This window comes from Folsomia candida, unplaced genomic scaffold, assembly GCF_002217175.1.
Source record: "Folsomia candida strain VU population unplaced genomic scaffold, ASM221717v1 Fcan01_Sc007, whole genome shotgun sequence".
Taxonomy (NCBI): domain Eukaryota; kingdom Metazoa; phylum Arthropoda; class Collembola; order Entomobryomorpha; family Isotomidae; genus Folsomia; species Folsomia candida.
The window spans coordinates 2,860,435-2,876,456 of NW_019091199.1; the positions used below are offsets into that span (position 1 = coordinate 2,860,435).

Below are 16,022 nucleotides of genomic sequence, written 5' to 3' on the forward strand. Positions count from 1 at the left end.
TCGCCCTTATCGTCTCACGTCGGAGCAAACACAAAGAATACCTTCGCAAGGTAATGAAGCCGTTAGCCAGGCTGCTACTATTAGTAAATTAGGACACGTGTACACAAGTGAGTCGTGTGCATGGGTGTGAAAGATGCTTGCTGTGAGCAACGGGATCCGGAAATGTCCATCATTTTCCACCCTTTCGTGCTACAATAACAACAAATTTCATGCACTCCGCCCGGAAAAAGGCTTCCTTTTATTACTTTAGTACTTTATAAGGGCGAGCGTGGCTTGGCAACTTTCTCCAGTGCTCAACCTCATATTATGGAAATGAGCACATTGGCCTATTAGCCACCTAACCAAACCCGTCTCACCCGTCGTACTCCATCTTCGTGCTCATAATTTTTCATTTCATAAACACAGAATGGAGAAACTTTAGATTCAAAATGTAAATATGCAAAATAGGTGCATCCATTTTATGAATCCGTTTTAAAATATGAAACAGTTGCGTCCTCCCATTTTGACTATCCTCGATGATGACTATATGCTGACGAGGAGGCAAAAAGTTATTTCGGCAAGTTCGATAATTTTATTTCTTGTATCGTCCGTCACTTATCGCTAACATAGGTTTAGGCTTATTTGTTCAGGTATAAAGCGATTCATAATCAGCACTTTAATTATTATAGCGTTCTGCCACCCTTATTCCACTAGAGAGAGAGATATCTATTACTTGTTGCAATTAAGTGTGTGTATGCAAATCATAACGACGACCAGATTAGAACCAGCTCTCCTGCTCGCCAGTCAATCTAATAGGTTGCTGTGTGAAGACTAATGCGGCCGACTCCACAGAAGTCGGAGTGCTGTCCGTGGATGATAGGGAAGAAGCTCCTCCATTTGTGGCCATACTTCGTCGGTTGCTTCTGCTGCTGCTGCTGCCCGTGTTCCCTGTCCCATTGTTGGCGGAGGAGGAGCTCAATGGCGTGGTGGTCACGGCGGAGGGGCGTGACATGAGGGGGATCACCCGTCGCGGTTGCTCCGCAATGACGACGGGTGATACCCTGGATCATAAGAGTATGCTGGGAGAACCTCGAGTGTGGGTCTGCATCATCTGCCCCTGACTCTGTTGTTGTCGCACGATCGCTTCGATGTAGGACGGTGGTGCTACGGAATATTATCATAAAAATAGTTCATTCTTCCAGATTTGATAAGACATTGGTCAATATATTTCAATTTGTGCCGCTTACGCGAGTCCTTGTACCGCGTGGAGGAGTTGTACCGTCTTTGTGAGTCAACGTAATTGGGAAGTTCGATGGACGTCGAGCGACTTGCGGACGTGGGCATGTAGACTTCGGAGATTTCATCCAAATTGGCATCCGTGTTGCTCGTGCTAAGGACGACGGTGGACGAGGAGCCCTCCGACTCTGACTCGATTAAAGGGATTGTTCCCACAATAATCGGTATACTGCCGGAAAGGGCGCTCTCTTGGAAGCAGCCGAACACCAGGTCTCTCACGGCCACTTTAATCTGCAAAGTCAGTAATTGTGCAATTGGCTGAGACATACTTGCTGTTGCCTATGAGAGTACTATTTTAAATTGAACGTTGAGTTACCCTCAGTTCGTATTGAATGGTAATGTACTGGACGCAGCCGTAAGAGTCCGTGTCGCTCGGTGGAACGCTTGGCACCGGGACTGGAAAATTGTCCACTTCCCAGAGTTTGGTCTCTCCTGCCCTCACGCAGGGCCCCTTCATACGACACACCACCTTCGTGTCAATCTCGCTCGTCCGTCCACTGCACACCGTGGCCTCCTGAGTCACAAGTAAACAAATGAGAGAGTATTGTTAAACGAATATCTATGCGCTGTGAATAATGGTCACCTGGATCAGGCTGACTGTGGCTCGTTTCAAATCGAGGGATGTAAGGTTGATGATTTCCACTGAGAACTGGAGAAAGCCGCCGGGGACGCATCCCTTGAAGGGCACTCCGAACGTGACACGAATCGGTCCATTTCGACAGCAGAGGCAGCCCAACGACTTTTCCATAATTAATAATCTCATAATTAATCTCATAATTATGACGGTTGCAGAGAGATTTTTTACAAGGGTTTATTAAAGCAAGCTTTTGAGACCCACCTTTTCCATAATTATCTTGGCTGACCGAGCTGCTTTCGGGTCCACGTTAAGATCTTTCATGGAGAGAACATTAAACGGAAGGGTGACTCTCTTGTCCAACGCTCCACGAGAACACAGCGTCACTAACGTTTGGGAAATTATATTTTAATTCGAGTATATATATCAATCATGAGAATTTGACGATATTCCATTATTGTGCTAATGAACAAAAGAGTCATGCACACCTGCGGCATAATAGTCCACCTTTCCGAATCGCCCATTGAATGTGGAGGGCATGGAGGGAGGCAGTCGGAAGTTGAATGTGCTAATTTTAGGAACATAAGAAACAGTTTTACTCTTAAATTTAAATAAATGTTACAAAATTAGCCAGTGTGTAAAACATAATAAAAAACAGCAATTACTAGTCTGTTCTCCCAGGCTGAATTATGCCGCTGTTGCGTTTCCGGGATCGATTGACCCTTGGTCCTACATCGCAAAATTAGACACTCAAAAACTCGGAACACATTAATCAGTATGCATTTCGCCTATTCAGCGACCAACCTAATTCCAGTTTGTGCGTGAAAAATATCTCCACTGAAGACGTCGTCACCGTCCATGCCTTTCCAGTGAAAGTTATTTCCAAGTCTGTGAAGAGCACAATTTATAATTTTTCAACCCACGTCTTGGTCATCTACACGAAAGCGAGGTTTTTACCTTTCTTGAACTCCTGGTTGCGGAAGGTCTTGTTCCAAATGATGACCCTGCCGCTGACCGTGCCTCCTGGTTCGAAGTAGCCAGCCCATCCAAGCAGCTCGGGGGGTGACTCTGGGCTATCGAGCTCAATCCGAAGGTCCATCTTGGCCCTGCTGAGGGCTCAGAGACGGTCGGAGGGGGCGGAGGCGAGGCGGATGAGGACCATGCCCTTTCTCTCAGTCAGCTAAAACTCTATGTACTCTTTCTCTATTGACTCAAGTAGTTCAGTCTTGGCCTTCCTGGAGAAAGCAGAGCATGGAGAAAGCATATTCCCGGGATCAGCTCCGGCCCCAGTCGGCTCTCCATTGATTCAACCACCCATTCAGCCACCCACCACCACTTTCACTCTACTACACACTCTACTACGACCTGAATGTGCATATGTATGTATTTAGCATGCTCCACTTCAGCAGCCAGGGTTGGGACTTTCTCCTAGTAATGCGTTCACAAAAGTGTAGACGGAGTCCCATCCTCTCCTCTCGCTCATCAAGTGAAAATCGCTTTCCCACATTGGTTAGGTTTTTGATAATGTTTCAACATTTGGACTTTTACTCAGCAAATATCAGTAGATTTTCCCATAATACGTAGCTTATTGATGCTTCCATACTTGTATGGAAGCATGATATACAATTATAGCATATACACATAAGACGTATCTTCGCAACCTCACACACGCTTTTGTTTTGCTTGTTTAAAAACATGGCGTGAAAGTCCTCAATAAATAAACATGGAATGGTGTACGGTGTGGACGATAAGAGTGCATGCATCTGTGGATTGAAAATATACAGAGTTGCTCCCAGGAGACGAACTGTATCATGGAGCGAATGATACATGCTAACAGACGCAAATTGAGGGCAAATCCCATAATTTTTGGGTGGAGTCGTTTGCAGTTCTAGCCAGTTTCCGTCGTCGTTTATACTTTGCTTTCATCCATCACTCTGAAAGGTTCTTCAATGATGATCCAACACAGAGAGACCAACAAACCTGCGATGCTTCTTATGATGCGAACAACTGCGCTGTTTGTCGAAACCCCAGGTGGATTTCAGAAATGAATCCAACTGCAAATACACATATTGTCGGAAAATGTCCAAACCGTGGAATTCTGAATGTCCTTATACAAGTAGGTAGAGTTATATGTGGTAAATGAATCTCATCACCCACCCACCCGCAGCAGAACATATTATGTACGCAGCAAGGATGAGAATCGATCTGTCCATCATCCGCAAGTTTTATGATCCTTCTTGTAAAGGCAAATGCTTGGACACGACCTGATTTTTGGCCATCCAATCTCATTTTAATCTCATCTGCTCCGGTCGACTTTCTCTTCTTCGTGTTAGATATTGCAAGAGCTGGCTCATCCTTCCCGTGCAACTGGAAAGTCTCATTTGCCTACAGACAAGCAGTCTCACCTTCTCTCTCGCTCCCTCGCTCTCTGCCCGTGTGCGATCATCCTTCTAATCTCCATTAATCTAATTGAATCAGGGGTTCAACAAGATTTAAGGGGACGTAGATTTATAGGCTCCTGATTCGAGGGCCGACAGAGAGGTGAAGTAAATCAACAAGGGTGACACTAATTGCCGGACAGAGGAGGATGATTCTCAAGAAATGTGTCAATGGCACGGAACAGGTAAATATGTACGAATCAGCTATTTCTATCGCTCCAGCAGCGCAGGCAATCCCATCCGCACAGTCTGAATTCTCGCAAAATAATGAGAGCAAGATCACCCACGCGACTTTTGACATATATAAATAAGCATTGAAAATTTATATATTTTTTGAAATTTTCCCTTTGGAATATTGTAAAAAATTGTGAAAATGGCTCCTCCCCTGGAAAGCACAAACTCTGTACTTGTCACCTGCCACATATTTTATCAATTCAAACGATTTGCTAAATTCTACTTTTAATTATTGCTTTGTGGTTGGCACAGGATTGTTCCAAATGGAGGGAAGATGTCGACCTGATGTCCATTCTGGAGAAGGAGGAGGCTCTCGAGGAAGTGGTGTGGAATGGCCTCAAAATGTGGCATCTCATCTTCCTCTCCATTTCTGGGGTCATGTGCATCAGTGAGTCATGGAGAGTTTTGAAAATTAGTAGAATTACTTAATTATTTAAGTACACGCCATAAGTACTAAGTAATTATGCAATGCATTGTTAATTGCAGTTATTCTGCTCTGTTGCTGCGTAAAGTTTCGAATTCCTCGAACGAAGCAGGAGATTGAAGCAGATTACGTTCGTCGGCAAATTCTGAGAAAGTTCCGTCAGCGACTCAAAGCAATACAGAACCAAGGTGAGTTAGATGACTATTATGGTTCTCGAGCAAAGTTTTAAGCAATCCTCACGATATAACGTTTGCTGGTTTCAGAGTTGGACGAAATGGACTTGAAAAAGGGTGAGAATTTAAATTTAAAGTCAGATAATTATTAGCAGCATAATCGCATACATACGTGTGTGTATCCATCATGTGTATGTATGCTGGTTTATGCATTATTGCGTCAAATGAGGAATAATGATGACCTATACAATATATAATTTGAATAAGCTCTGGACAAAATTCGGGCCGAGTTCAAGTCGGACACGGAGAGCTTGGCACAATCGGATGGCTTCTCGGCTGCGACGATAAGTTCGACCGGAGGGCCTCCACCTCGCCATGGGTCCTACCGAAGGGCTTCACAAATTCAAATTGGTAAAATTTTCACCGCTCCACCAACACCATCCCACTTGTTGAATCCTCTGAAAAAATAACTCCTTTTGTAAATGAACAGGTATTTCTATTTACAGATATTTCATTGGAGGAACTTCGTGCCCAGTCGCTCGGCCCTAAAGCGCGCTTCCTTTTGGCACTGTCACGTATTTGTGGACGTTCGAAAGTGTCGCAAAGTGACAAAGTCGCACTCACGATGGATGCCGATGGCGAGGCACAACTGTCTGTTCCCGAAGGGGCCTTTAAAACCAAAAAGAGAGGCGATAAGGAGGATAACAAAAAATGTAAAGTGGAGCCTGGGAAGGAGGTGAAAGTGGACGCAGCAGAATCAGGAGGGAAGAAGGAGGCAGAGGCGTCATGCCCCAAGAAAGGCAAGGATAAAAGCAGCGGCAAGGGTGAGGATAAGAAGGAGGTCAAAAAGAAGGAGGAAGACAAGAAGACGGTGACAAAGAAGGGGAAGAAAGGATCGGAAGAGGCAGATAAGGGTCAGCCTGAGGCAGGAACCTCGGGCGCCGCTGCGGGCAAGAAGGGTGATGGGGCAGATAAGAAGGAAGACAAGAAGCCCAAGGACGACAAAAAGCCCAAGGAGGACAAGAAGCCCAAGGAGGACAAGAAGCCCAAGGAGGACAAGAAGCCCAAGGAGGACAAGAGGACAAAGGAAGAGGACAAGAAGGCCAAGGACGAGGAGAAGGAGCGGAAGAGGGCGGAGAAGGAGAGGGAGCGGCTCGAGAAGGAGAGGATAAAAGCCGAAAAGACCAAACTCAAGTTTGAGAACGAGAAGGCTCAGAAGGAGAAAAAGGAGAAGGCAAAGGACGACAAGAAGAAAAAAGTTGCAGAGGATGACGGGAAGAACAAGTCGACGACGGGAGGAAATACTCCAGCCACAAAGTAGTCGTGGCGCAGGATGTGGATGCAGTTAGTTGGATGAGATTTATAGACATAATATAACAATTTTAAAGTGTATGCAAATATTAAAGAGATTCCGAATGAGGCCGAATAAAGATCTTTCATTATATAATTTTTATTATTTGATTCGTTTAGTATCGACACAACTAGTAATCGTTGCATGGATCGAAGATTCGACAAATTTACATAATTGTTAAGTTAATTATTCGTCAATCACGAATTACGCCGCCGCATTACGCTCGTCATTTTTTAGTTACGGCTAGTTAGTTGTATAGTATTTCGTTGAATAGGTAGTGCTTATAGTTGATTGAATTCTCATATTATTACATTTTACTCTCCCTCCTTCCCCCCTCGACAGTTATTATATGATGACAATTACTTATGTATGTATGTACGCAATTACAAGTCAACCTATAATTTGTAACTTTATGTAGAATGAAAATGCAGTATAGTCGTCGTATCTTTCTCAGAGAGTTTACTCGTTATTGTGTGTAAGTTAATTGTTCATTTATTGTAGAGTGTGGCCTAGCGCGGTATCATTTATTATGTAATAAGTAAGATTTTGAACCCCACCCTTGTATGCAGTTATGTTATGTACTTTAACTATTAATACGATAATTATGTATGACGTGAACTATGAAGTAAGCAGTAAACTACGGATATTAAAGTGTAATTATTACTCGATTGAATAATTACTTATGTCAGAGAGGAGGATACAGAGTAAAGGTAACGCTAATCTTTAGCATTATTTATGAATGTATGTATGTATATCGTACATAGTGGAGTTTCATTGTTTTCATTGGAAGTACAATTTTCAAACATTTTGTTTAAAATTCATGAAAAGAGAGAAAAACTGGAAACCTATAATTTTTGTGTGCGAGACTTTTATACTCAGAAATGTCCAAGCTGATGATAATAATAGTTCATGACCACGCCGCCATGCATAATTAATTATACACGGTCCTTGGTCGAGTTTTAATTTATTATACTGCTGCTGCTGTTTTGTAGTTAGTAAGTACCCTGACATAGACTTGGAGAGAATTCGAAGCCAACTAATAACGGCAAAAGTGATGATGACCTGAAGGATGGCTACCTGAACCAAAGAAGCTACGGTACTGCAATAGAAAAATCAGAAAGTATGGGTAGCATCATGATAAGTAGATGGCTGATATTATTAAGAATGGAGTATATAGGACAATTCTGTGCAGTGGTAAGGACATAAGTGGTACCACAAAATTACTGCAACTAGCGGCTGAAAACTGTTCAATTCAGGACATTTTGAATATATATTTGTGGCGTGTGTATAGGTTCACCCACGTAAAGTGTAAAGTCTATCGTAGTCATAAATTACTTTGGCTTTTTGATGAATATTTTCGATTGATTTTCAAGTCTGCACCAAAATTCTTATTAAAGTCAAACAACTCGTCGTCGGTTTTAAATATCTGCACCATAATAATTTTTGTTAGCTTTCTGCTCAGGAGTGTGGATTGAAATAGTTAATATTTGATTGTGCTTGGTCTTTGTCGCTAAATGTACATATTGCAGAACTGCTGATGCTGCCATCGGCCTATGTATGCATTAACAGTAATACAATGGGCGTGGAGTTGACCAGAAAATTGATACCCCAAAAAACATTAGTAATGAAACGAGTCAAAAATAAGCTATTCAAAATTATACAGCATGCAGCTCGTCTAAGGAAATTACAGGAGAAGAAGAAGAAGTTTTTGCTGGTTTGGAGGTAATTTCTGCTGCTGCTGATTGTTGGACCTACACAATTTTAGTCCGTACTCATAATACGTATCATCTTCTTCTTGATTCTCTGGTTGTGTTGTGGTGTGATGCGAAAAACATCGCAAGCAGTGGCGAATTATTACTTTAGGAAACTTATGCTAAAATATAACGATATAATATGTAAGATACACAATATATGCTTCACTTAGCGTTAAAAGGTTAGTTTTATAAACGTGTCCCTATTAATTATTATTTTATTATTATGTATTATTACTTATTAAGGAAGTTTTCTCACTATCATTTTCTCACTTGAGAAGTGGACATGCGCCAAAGTCTTTGGGAGGACATTCGAGCGCTGTCTCGGCGCAAATCACCATCAACGTGGAGGAGAGTTAGGTTAGCAACCCGGCCCCAACCCCCAATTGTGCATCAACAGTTGATTTGCATAGTTGTTGTGGCCTTACGTCTAAAAAGAGTCCCGTGAATGATTATGAAACAAGTCAGCATGCGTCTGGGGGGTCTGTCACCGTGGGCGTCAGGGCGTGCGGAGAGTGCTCCAAGGTCGGCGGCCGTGAAGCCCGAGTGGAAATAACTCAAGGAATGAGGAAGTGGAATTGATTAGAGTGATTTCCCAGGAAAGGAGGTGGATCAAGAGAGAGAGAGAGAGAGGTGATTGTATAAAGTTTATGGGTGTGTAGTGATATTCAAATCGAGCTCTGTCCAAAAACTCTTAAAAACCATATTTCAATATAAGTAACAACTAATTGTCGTGCACCAATCATTTCATTTTTGTGCTTAATTATTTTTGTAGTGGAATCAGTGTCCCAAAAATAGGTGGCTGGCTGGCAATCAATTATTATGGCTGGCATTAAGGGTTGTGTGTGTGTGTGTTTTTGTGCATAATATGTATGAATTATGCACCGCATGCTTCTTAAATATGTGGATGGAAAGGACTTCCACGGACCGTGTGCCAAGGACTACACCGGCGGCGGAAAATTCACAAGTGCTTTCACTGTGGTTTTCAAAGCCTCTACTGCAAATGGAATCACAACTTATTGTGTGTAACACGTTTGGGCATCTCGGGAAAGATGTGGAGGAGTGATGGGACCCTGTCACGTCGCAAATGACGGAAACTTTTACCCTTCTTGAGGGACATATTATTGGAATAAACAAATTACTCGACCTCTTTTAAACCAAAGATTTAGAAAGAATGGCACATACTAAATTGTGATAGTATCTGCTGGTGCATCGGAGGAGGCCCCTTGTTAAAATTTGTATTCTTTTGCTCAAGATTATTAATAAATTCATTTCAGGGCAAATTGAAGAGGATGGAATGGTCTAAACTCTATAGTGGATTATTCAATCATAATCGTTATCATACAAAGCAGTGGATGGTTATCGGCGATAAATAATGCCGTGTAGGAAAGTGAGCAAAATACACAAGTGGACGTGATTCGGGAAAATATTATCACTGTGAAAATTTTAAGGAAGAGAAATAAGTTTCGTTCGTGTAAATAATTTGTCGTCATAAGTTAATTATTCGTCGCACGCACTAATTATTCACAGCTTACTTGGTGGGCCAGTCAAGTGTGGTTATGGTTTGGCGTATCTACATACATTATTCGTTGGCCTTTTGTCATGTGGTCAGTATTGTGTCAATGTAGTGTGTCTGCTTAAATTTTCAATGCACTCAATTAAAGTAATTGATTGCGTCGTTGATAGAGAATATAGCTTATAACATGAGGTGAAAAGACCTGCGCCCACTGCCAGAGTGGTTGAACAGGTGGTGAGTGTCCCCACACGAGGGGAAGCAAACCGAATTGTATAAAGTGTGTGTGTGTGTGTGTGAGGAGATGTCAACGATGATAACGCTAATAAGAGTAATGAGAGGATAAAAAGTAATTTGGTGTCTAAGGAAGAGGATGATTAGCTGTGAGAGTGGGAATGGTGTGAGTGCGGATTTTGCCCTGAGGAGGCGGTCGAAATGGGCGTTCCTGGCGCAAGCACTCCGTTCAAGGTCACCACAAGCTTTCTACTTCCTGCGTGGTTCTGCAATATTAGATATAGAGCGAAATAAGATTACAGCCATGTTTATGTTATATGTGGTGTCGATCTTATAATTATTTATTGTTAGCGTACCCTGTGTTCTGCTAACCAGATTCCTTGCTGAAAAACGAAGAAATATATTTGAATTAAATGTGAGGTCATCATAGTTTATTCAAGTAAAGCCAGCTGAAGCTGCGACTTTTTCCTTACCCACGTTCCCAGATTAAGCTTCCCATCACTTATTGGAATTGATAAGGATGAACCCAGTAGACAGGCCTAAGAAATCAATTTTCCAATTATTATTAATAACGAACGAACCACACCTTAAATATCAATCTCATTTCATCTGTTTATGCATAATTATTATTATCACTCGTTACCTTTACGTGAGCAGGCATGTCGTCGGGACCCTCGCATGAATGTTTATAAGGCAGTCCCTGAAATTTGATGGTTCTCTTTAATTTTTAGATCTACCCTACATATTATTTTGTCTATAAAAAACCGTCTTACCTCAGGCACTAGTTTATTAAGCATGGATTCCATGTCGTCTCGAACGTCAGGGTCCTGAAAAAATTAAATTAAAGAATAATTAATTAAACCTTAATCAACTGAATAATTTGCATTCTTATTATTTAAGAATATAATTTTATATAATTTGTAAGATTTATAAATGCGGTCTTACCCAACTTTCGTTTAACGCCAGACTAGCAGATGTGTGCAGAACTAGATGGAAGAAGATGAAATATTAAAAACTGCATTGACAATGATAATCAAGAAAATTTGTAAGTGTAAGAAAAAATTTAGCGAAATTACTCTGGATATGAAATAAGCCCACGGTGAAATTGCCCAGTTCTGGGATTTGTCGGAGTATTTCCTCCGTGACCAGATGAACCCCTCGATGCTGCGGGCGAAGGTTGATCTTCCTAGATACAAAATGCGGGCCATGTTATATGTCCTTATGCATAAACGATAAATATGCATAGAATAACAAACCGCTGAAACCACGCCGACCCCATCTGAATCCCACGGCTGGAAGATGCAGCCATATTATCACATTTGCAGCAGCTCTTCTGTTACAACACATTCGTAAACGAATTTATTATTACGTGGTGGCCACAAAATAAATAAAGGCATGATATGACCAAATCGACTCTAGAACTACGAACCTCGATGAGGGAGTTCTTGCCTTGCGTGGAACCGGTGTTGGAGGAACACACGTTCTTCTTACTGTAGCCCGCCGTCGTGACTGATTTACTTTGAACTTGTCTTTCGAAAAGAGAAAATTCCAAGGAATTGGATTTAAATAGGTAGTAGATAGAGAGATGTAGAGTGGATATACAGGAGTTGAACTGGATTGGATCTTTGGAGACTATGCAATTTTTTACAGCTTGCACAGCGTAAAGACTTGAGGACAACAGATCCGACCGAGTTGCTCAAGAAGTGGAATGAACTTGAGCTGGACGATTTTTTCTTCGACGAAAAGGTCGAAAAATCGCCAAAAAACAGAAAAAAAGGAGAAAAGAACCTTAATATAAGATATTTCGCAAAAGTCTATTGAAGAGTCAGATGTTGTTGGTGAGTCCACATGTTATTCATTGCATATTATTTTATTATTCAACGCAGTGAAAGCACCACCACTGCCACTACTACTTCTACTGTCCATCATCGTCCACCTCATCTCAATCTAGTTCCAGCAGCAGCTCATCTCCATGCACCACGCAGGAATCTACGACCTTCGTATAGCCCCCGGGGGACGACGACGACACCACAACTGACTGAGGGGTATTGACGAATTGGTTACAAATTGCACCACCACTAATAAGCAAGAGGGTCCAAGCAAGGGAGGCTTCTAATTCCTATGCATTAAATGGGACGGCCACCTTTAATATTCTTATTGCTAATTAAATGCATGGATGTCAAGTTCCCGATCTTACTGAAAGGTCACTCTGCTACTTCTACCACTACGACTGTCACTGATGTCACACACTGTTCTAGAACTGGCATTTGGTTGGGAGGATTGATTATGGCCACCCCTCTCCCCGCGTGTGGGGGCCACAATCATGGGCCAGGAACTGTCAGTATTATGCAGTCACTGCTGTATGATTAATTCCCTATTGCGGAAGATCCCATTTCAATCTCAATTTGTATACACACACACAATCACACAAAGGAATAAGTTCATATGGGCAATTCCACTCAATCAATAGCACAGCAATAATTATGTAGGTTACATTTTCTGTCCTTTTACCCCACCAACTGCATAACGACTGCAATTTGTACTCTGCTTTCACTGTTGATAACTAACCACTCCCATACGAATGTGAATTTGTGGGTGGCCAGACATGCTCCAACAGACCTTCCTCTGCCCTGCCCAGGAATTTCTGAACAATGAGATTAGGCCACTCTTTGCATTGTGTTTTGCTGAGCCGAGTTGGGAGGAGGAGGAGGCGGAGGGTGGCCGTTATTGTTTCAACTTTTTCTTGCAAGTCCAGAGCAGGAGCTCTGCGACGAGAGCGGAGGGGGATGAGGGAGCGGTTGCTTTTTGGGATGGGGTCGTCATGTCAAGGCTCTCCTCCGACCATGCGATTTATTTATGTCGAAATGTTGTTGAGTTGATTAGCCAAGTAGTTCAGTAGGGTGAGCGTTGGGCTGATAGCACAGTGTGGTGGGCAGTTTTAGAGAGTGGATGGTGTGAGCGAGGAATGTACTTTATTATGGATCAAAATTGTGCAGATCTTTGCTCTAGTTCTCTAGCTGTCCTACTACTCGAGCTCCTGGTAGATAGCCTACTATACGAGGAGGCATATCCACGATATATGTATGTACACTACTTTCTCCGATAGTAGTACATCGTAGGTAGCACAGGCGAACGAATTGATACGGACACGGAAGTTGCTCGGCTCAGGAGACAAGGAGAAAGTCGTCGAGCCACAGTGTAGATGGCCAGCCAGGTCATACCCGCATAGTCGTCTCATTTTCTCAAACTTTCTCCCCGACTCGCAAGCAAGGCCAACACACAAATCTCACAAATTCATTCCACTCTGCAACATTTTTATTCTCTAAAATGTATCACAATAAGTCCATTGACAATAATGCGTTCAGATTCTGATTGGATCGAGTAAATTCTACAAATATTACAAATTATGATAACAGATCTTTCTCAGCTCACTTTTTGCCATTTAAGTAGACTGAAGGTCGTACAGATACCATACGAATGGAGGAAGCATGACATGGTCAGGTTAAATATTAAATAAAATAATTAATATCCTACACTTGGAGAAATGTGGTGACTCCACGAAGGAGAGCTGGGTGTGTCCACCGATGGATAGTTAAACAGCGTCAGCAAATCCTACACGGTTTTGACCCAAATCAAATTCAGTGTAGAATTTCCCAATGAAAACGTCACCTATTTTTTAAATGTTAAGAAAAGTTAATAAAAACAAAGCAGGATTAGCAAAACGTTTAGAACAAACGGCATCCAACCTAGAATCCACAATGGTCCCAAGGGCTGCGGGATGTCCAGTCCTATTATTTAATTAATTTTAATTATATTAGGTTTGGGAATTATTTTCTACCTAATAATTTACTAACCAATTAAGCCAGACAAGCACATTGTTTTTCCGAACTGAGTGATTTTCAAAACGTAGTCCTCGCCTGTAAGAATAAAGTCCTTGCCACCAAAGGTGAACTTCAAGGTCGGCAATTTTGGAATCATAGCACAGTCAATTGCATACTCTCCCTACCAAGTAAATGCATGACACCGTTAGTGTATATACTATTTATGAACACTTTGTACTCTTATCACAGCCAGTAAAAGGGCAGTTACCTTGACCAAAGGTGTGGCACCTAAAAATACGTGCAAAAGCGGAATCATTAGGAAGACTGCTCATTACTAACAATAAGTTCTTGCCCATATTATTGTTAATTACCAAGCTCTTTATTCAAGCGTCGCACTTCATCAGAGGGTCCTGCGATCAGAGATGTGCCGGTGTCCGCAATGACTTGACAGCCACCTTCACAGTAGGTCCCACCATTGTCTCCAATCTACTCCACACACCAATTATTTAGAGGCTTTTAAAATGCTTAGCATATTTAATACCTTGAGCCCATCCATCTTGAACTGCCAGTAACCTTTCCATAATTAATTAAATTGTTGAATTAACCGCTTAATTGAGAAATATAAATATCTATTAAAAACCTTTCTTGTCCACGGGCATATATGTAAAGTCTCCTTTGTAATACTTGGGGTCGGAGCCTCCCAAAATTAACTCGCCTCCCACTGGCTGAGCTGCATTTCGATTCTAATAATGATAATGATTTACAAACTAAACGATTACATTTAAATAACGCTAGATTTAGATTTTTTACATATTACGTACTGCCATTACCATTGTAGTACATACGTGTATGCACTATGTGTCAATGCAAATGAATGAATTACCAGGTAAAAGGAAAACACGGGGTTGTCAATTGCTCCCTGTTTGACCATGTTGTTGAAAACTGGAGGAACACGGTCCACAGAAATTGTGTCGTACGCCATCCCTAATATCCCATCAAACTTGGCTGCCACAAAGGTTAGGCCTGAAAGTTGGACAAGTCAAATTTTAAAGATGTTTTGGTACACTCTTTGATTTACCATCATAAATTTGCCCTTACCTGGTTCGTTTATGGCTTCAGCGAACGTCTGATTCTGTACAGGGATACCTCCGATGGAGACTGTTTAGCGAATAATCATAAAAAATATTGCATGCATATTATCCATTTCTTATCTGTGTAAGAGCAGAAAGTATGAGAAATATACCTGTATCTTGTGACAAAATTCCGCTCAAACTGCCGGATCCGTACCGAATTTCAAATGCAGTTCCATTCTTTGAGTAGGTACTTGATTTTCGACTGTCGTATTTGTTGTGGAGCACTGAAAAAAAAATTTCAGTTTTCCACCCTCATAAATCTTAATCTTAATTAAGAAATCTATATGAACTTACAGCAAGCAATGTTGGTCCATTTGCACTGTTTTGACGGCACCCACAAGTTGGATGATCCAGTGTCGAAAATTACGTTAAAGTTTTGAGGCGGAGTTCCAATGGTGATGGGACCTACATAAAAAGAGGAAATTGTGCTTACATGTTGCACATAAGTGCGTATGCATAATAATTGCTTCAGTTTGTTACACAAGTTAAATTTTACACAAGTTAAATTTCAGACTATGAAACTATGATAAACTATGAAATACACTTTGTTACACATGTTGTACATACCGTAGTACTGAGCATCCAGGTAGTTTGAGAGTGGTTCTGGGATGGGGCCGGTCAAAGGTGCCCCCAACTTGTTCCACCGATGTCGCACCAGTTCAACCTCCGTCCCCACCTCCTGCAACGACCTGCGGACACTCTTGACCTTGGTCAGGGGCACACGAACCAATCTTGGCTCGTCCCCCGACACGACCACCAAAATTAGGCCAAGGAGGACCGTGGCGATGCTCAACCGCATCATCATCGTCGTATTTTCTCTGCGACTTTCTGCTAGTTCTGATATTTAAGGAATTTATTTAGGGGGCGTATTAAATTGAGTTGGACGTGGTATTAACGAGAGAGCAAAAGTCAAGTAAATGCGAAGAAGTGCTTGACAACAACAACCTTTCTTCTTGTTTTTAAGCTCCTTTTTACTTAATTTGACTCGTATTCCCCGAGCCTGGCCAATCTCCAGTTTAACGAACCACACAAAGAAGATGCCATGTCATGTAGTCAGTCATGTCATGAGTGAAACAGATAAAAATATAACTTATTTATGCA

The 16,022-nt window shown here is 41.8% G+C and overlaps 4 protein-coding genes across 4 annotated transcripts; 1 reads left to right on the forward strand and 3 right to left on the reverse strand.

Annotated features, from left to right (window-relative positions):
• Positions 1-548: 548 nt before the first annotated feature.
• Positions 549-3,133, reverse strand: LOC110852129 (arrestin domain-containing protein 3). Its single transcript, XM_022100109.2, has 9 exons — positions 2,807-3,133; positions 2,654-2,737; positions 2,515-2,578; positions 2,338-2,417; positions 2,114-2,235; positions 1,859-2,014; positions 1,592-1,789; positions 1,227-1,506; positions 549-1,143 (listed from the first exon to the last, which is right to left on the reverse strand). Exons 1-9 carry the CDS (start codon positions 2,946-2,948, stop codon positions 1,046-1,048), a joined length of 1,224 nt encoding a protein of 407 aa, XP_021955801.1. The 5' UTR covers positions 2,949-3,133; the 3' UTR covers positions 549-1,045.
• Positions 3,134-4,141: 1,008 nt separating this feature from the next.
• Positions 4,142-6,565, forward strand: LOC118436141 (nucleolar protein 58-like). Its single transcript, XM_035853453.1, has 6 exons — positions 4,142-4,472; positions 4,774-4,909; positions 5,008-5,133; positions 5,209-5,235; positions 5,386-5,529; positions 5,625-6,565. Exons 1-6 carry the CDS (start codon positions 4,437-4,439, stop codon positions 6,437-6,439), a joined length of 1,284 nt encoding a protein of 427 aa, XP_035709346.1. The 5' UTR covers positions 4,142-4,436; the 3' UTR covers positions 6,440-6,565.
• Positions 6,549-12,989, reverse strand: LOC110852058 (UPF0047 protein YjbQ). Its single transcript, XM_022100030.2, has 9 exons — positions 11,397-12,989; positions 11,224-11,300; positions 11,044-11,153; positions 10,913-10,953; positions 10,741-10,794; positions 10,611-10,667; positions 10,441-10,506; positions 10,324-10,350; positions 6,549-10,233 (listed from the first exon to the last, which is right to left on the reverse strand). The coding sequence occupies exons 2-9, from the start codon at positions 11,274-11,276 to the stop codon at positions 10,111-10,113; spliced, it is 531 nt and encodes a 176-aa protein (XP_021955722.1). The 5' UTR covers positions 11,277-11,300; positions 11,397-12,989; the 3' UTR covers positions 6,549-10,110.
• A 271-nt stretch (positions 12,990-13,260) lies between these two features.
• LOC110852010 (lysosomal aspartic protease) lies at positions 13,261-15,927 on the reverse strand. The gene is made up of 12 exons (XM_022099965.2): positions 15,489-15,927; positions 15,216-15,326; positions 15,032-15,145; positions 14,887-14,946; positions 14,672-14,811; positions 14,429-14,531; positions 14,330-14,361; positions 14,160-14,274; positions 14,057-14,076; positions 13,822-13,969; positions 13,714-13,755; positions 13,261-13,636 (listed from the first exon to the last, which is right to left on the reverse strand). The coding sequence occupies exons 1-12, from the start codon at positions 15,724-15,726 to the stop codon at positions 13,560-13,562; spliced, it is 1,200 nt and encodes a 399-aa protein (XP_021955657.1). The 5' UTR covers positions 15,727-15,927; the 3' UTR covers positions 13,261-13,559.
• Positions 15,928-16,022: the final 95 nt, after the last annotated feature.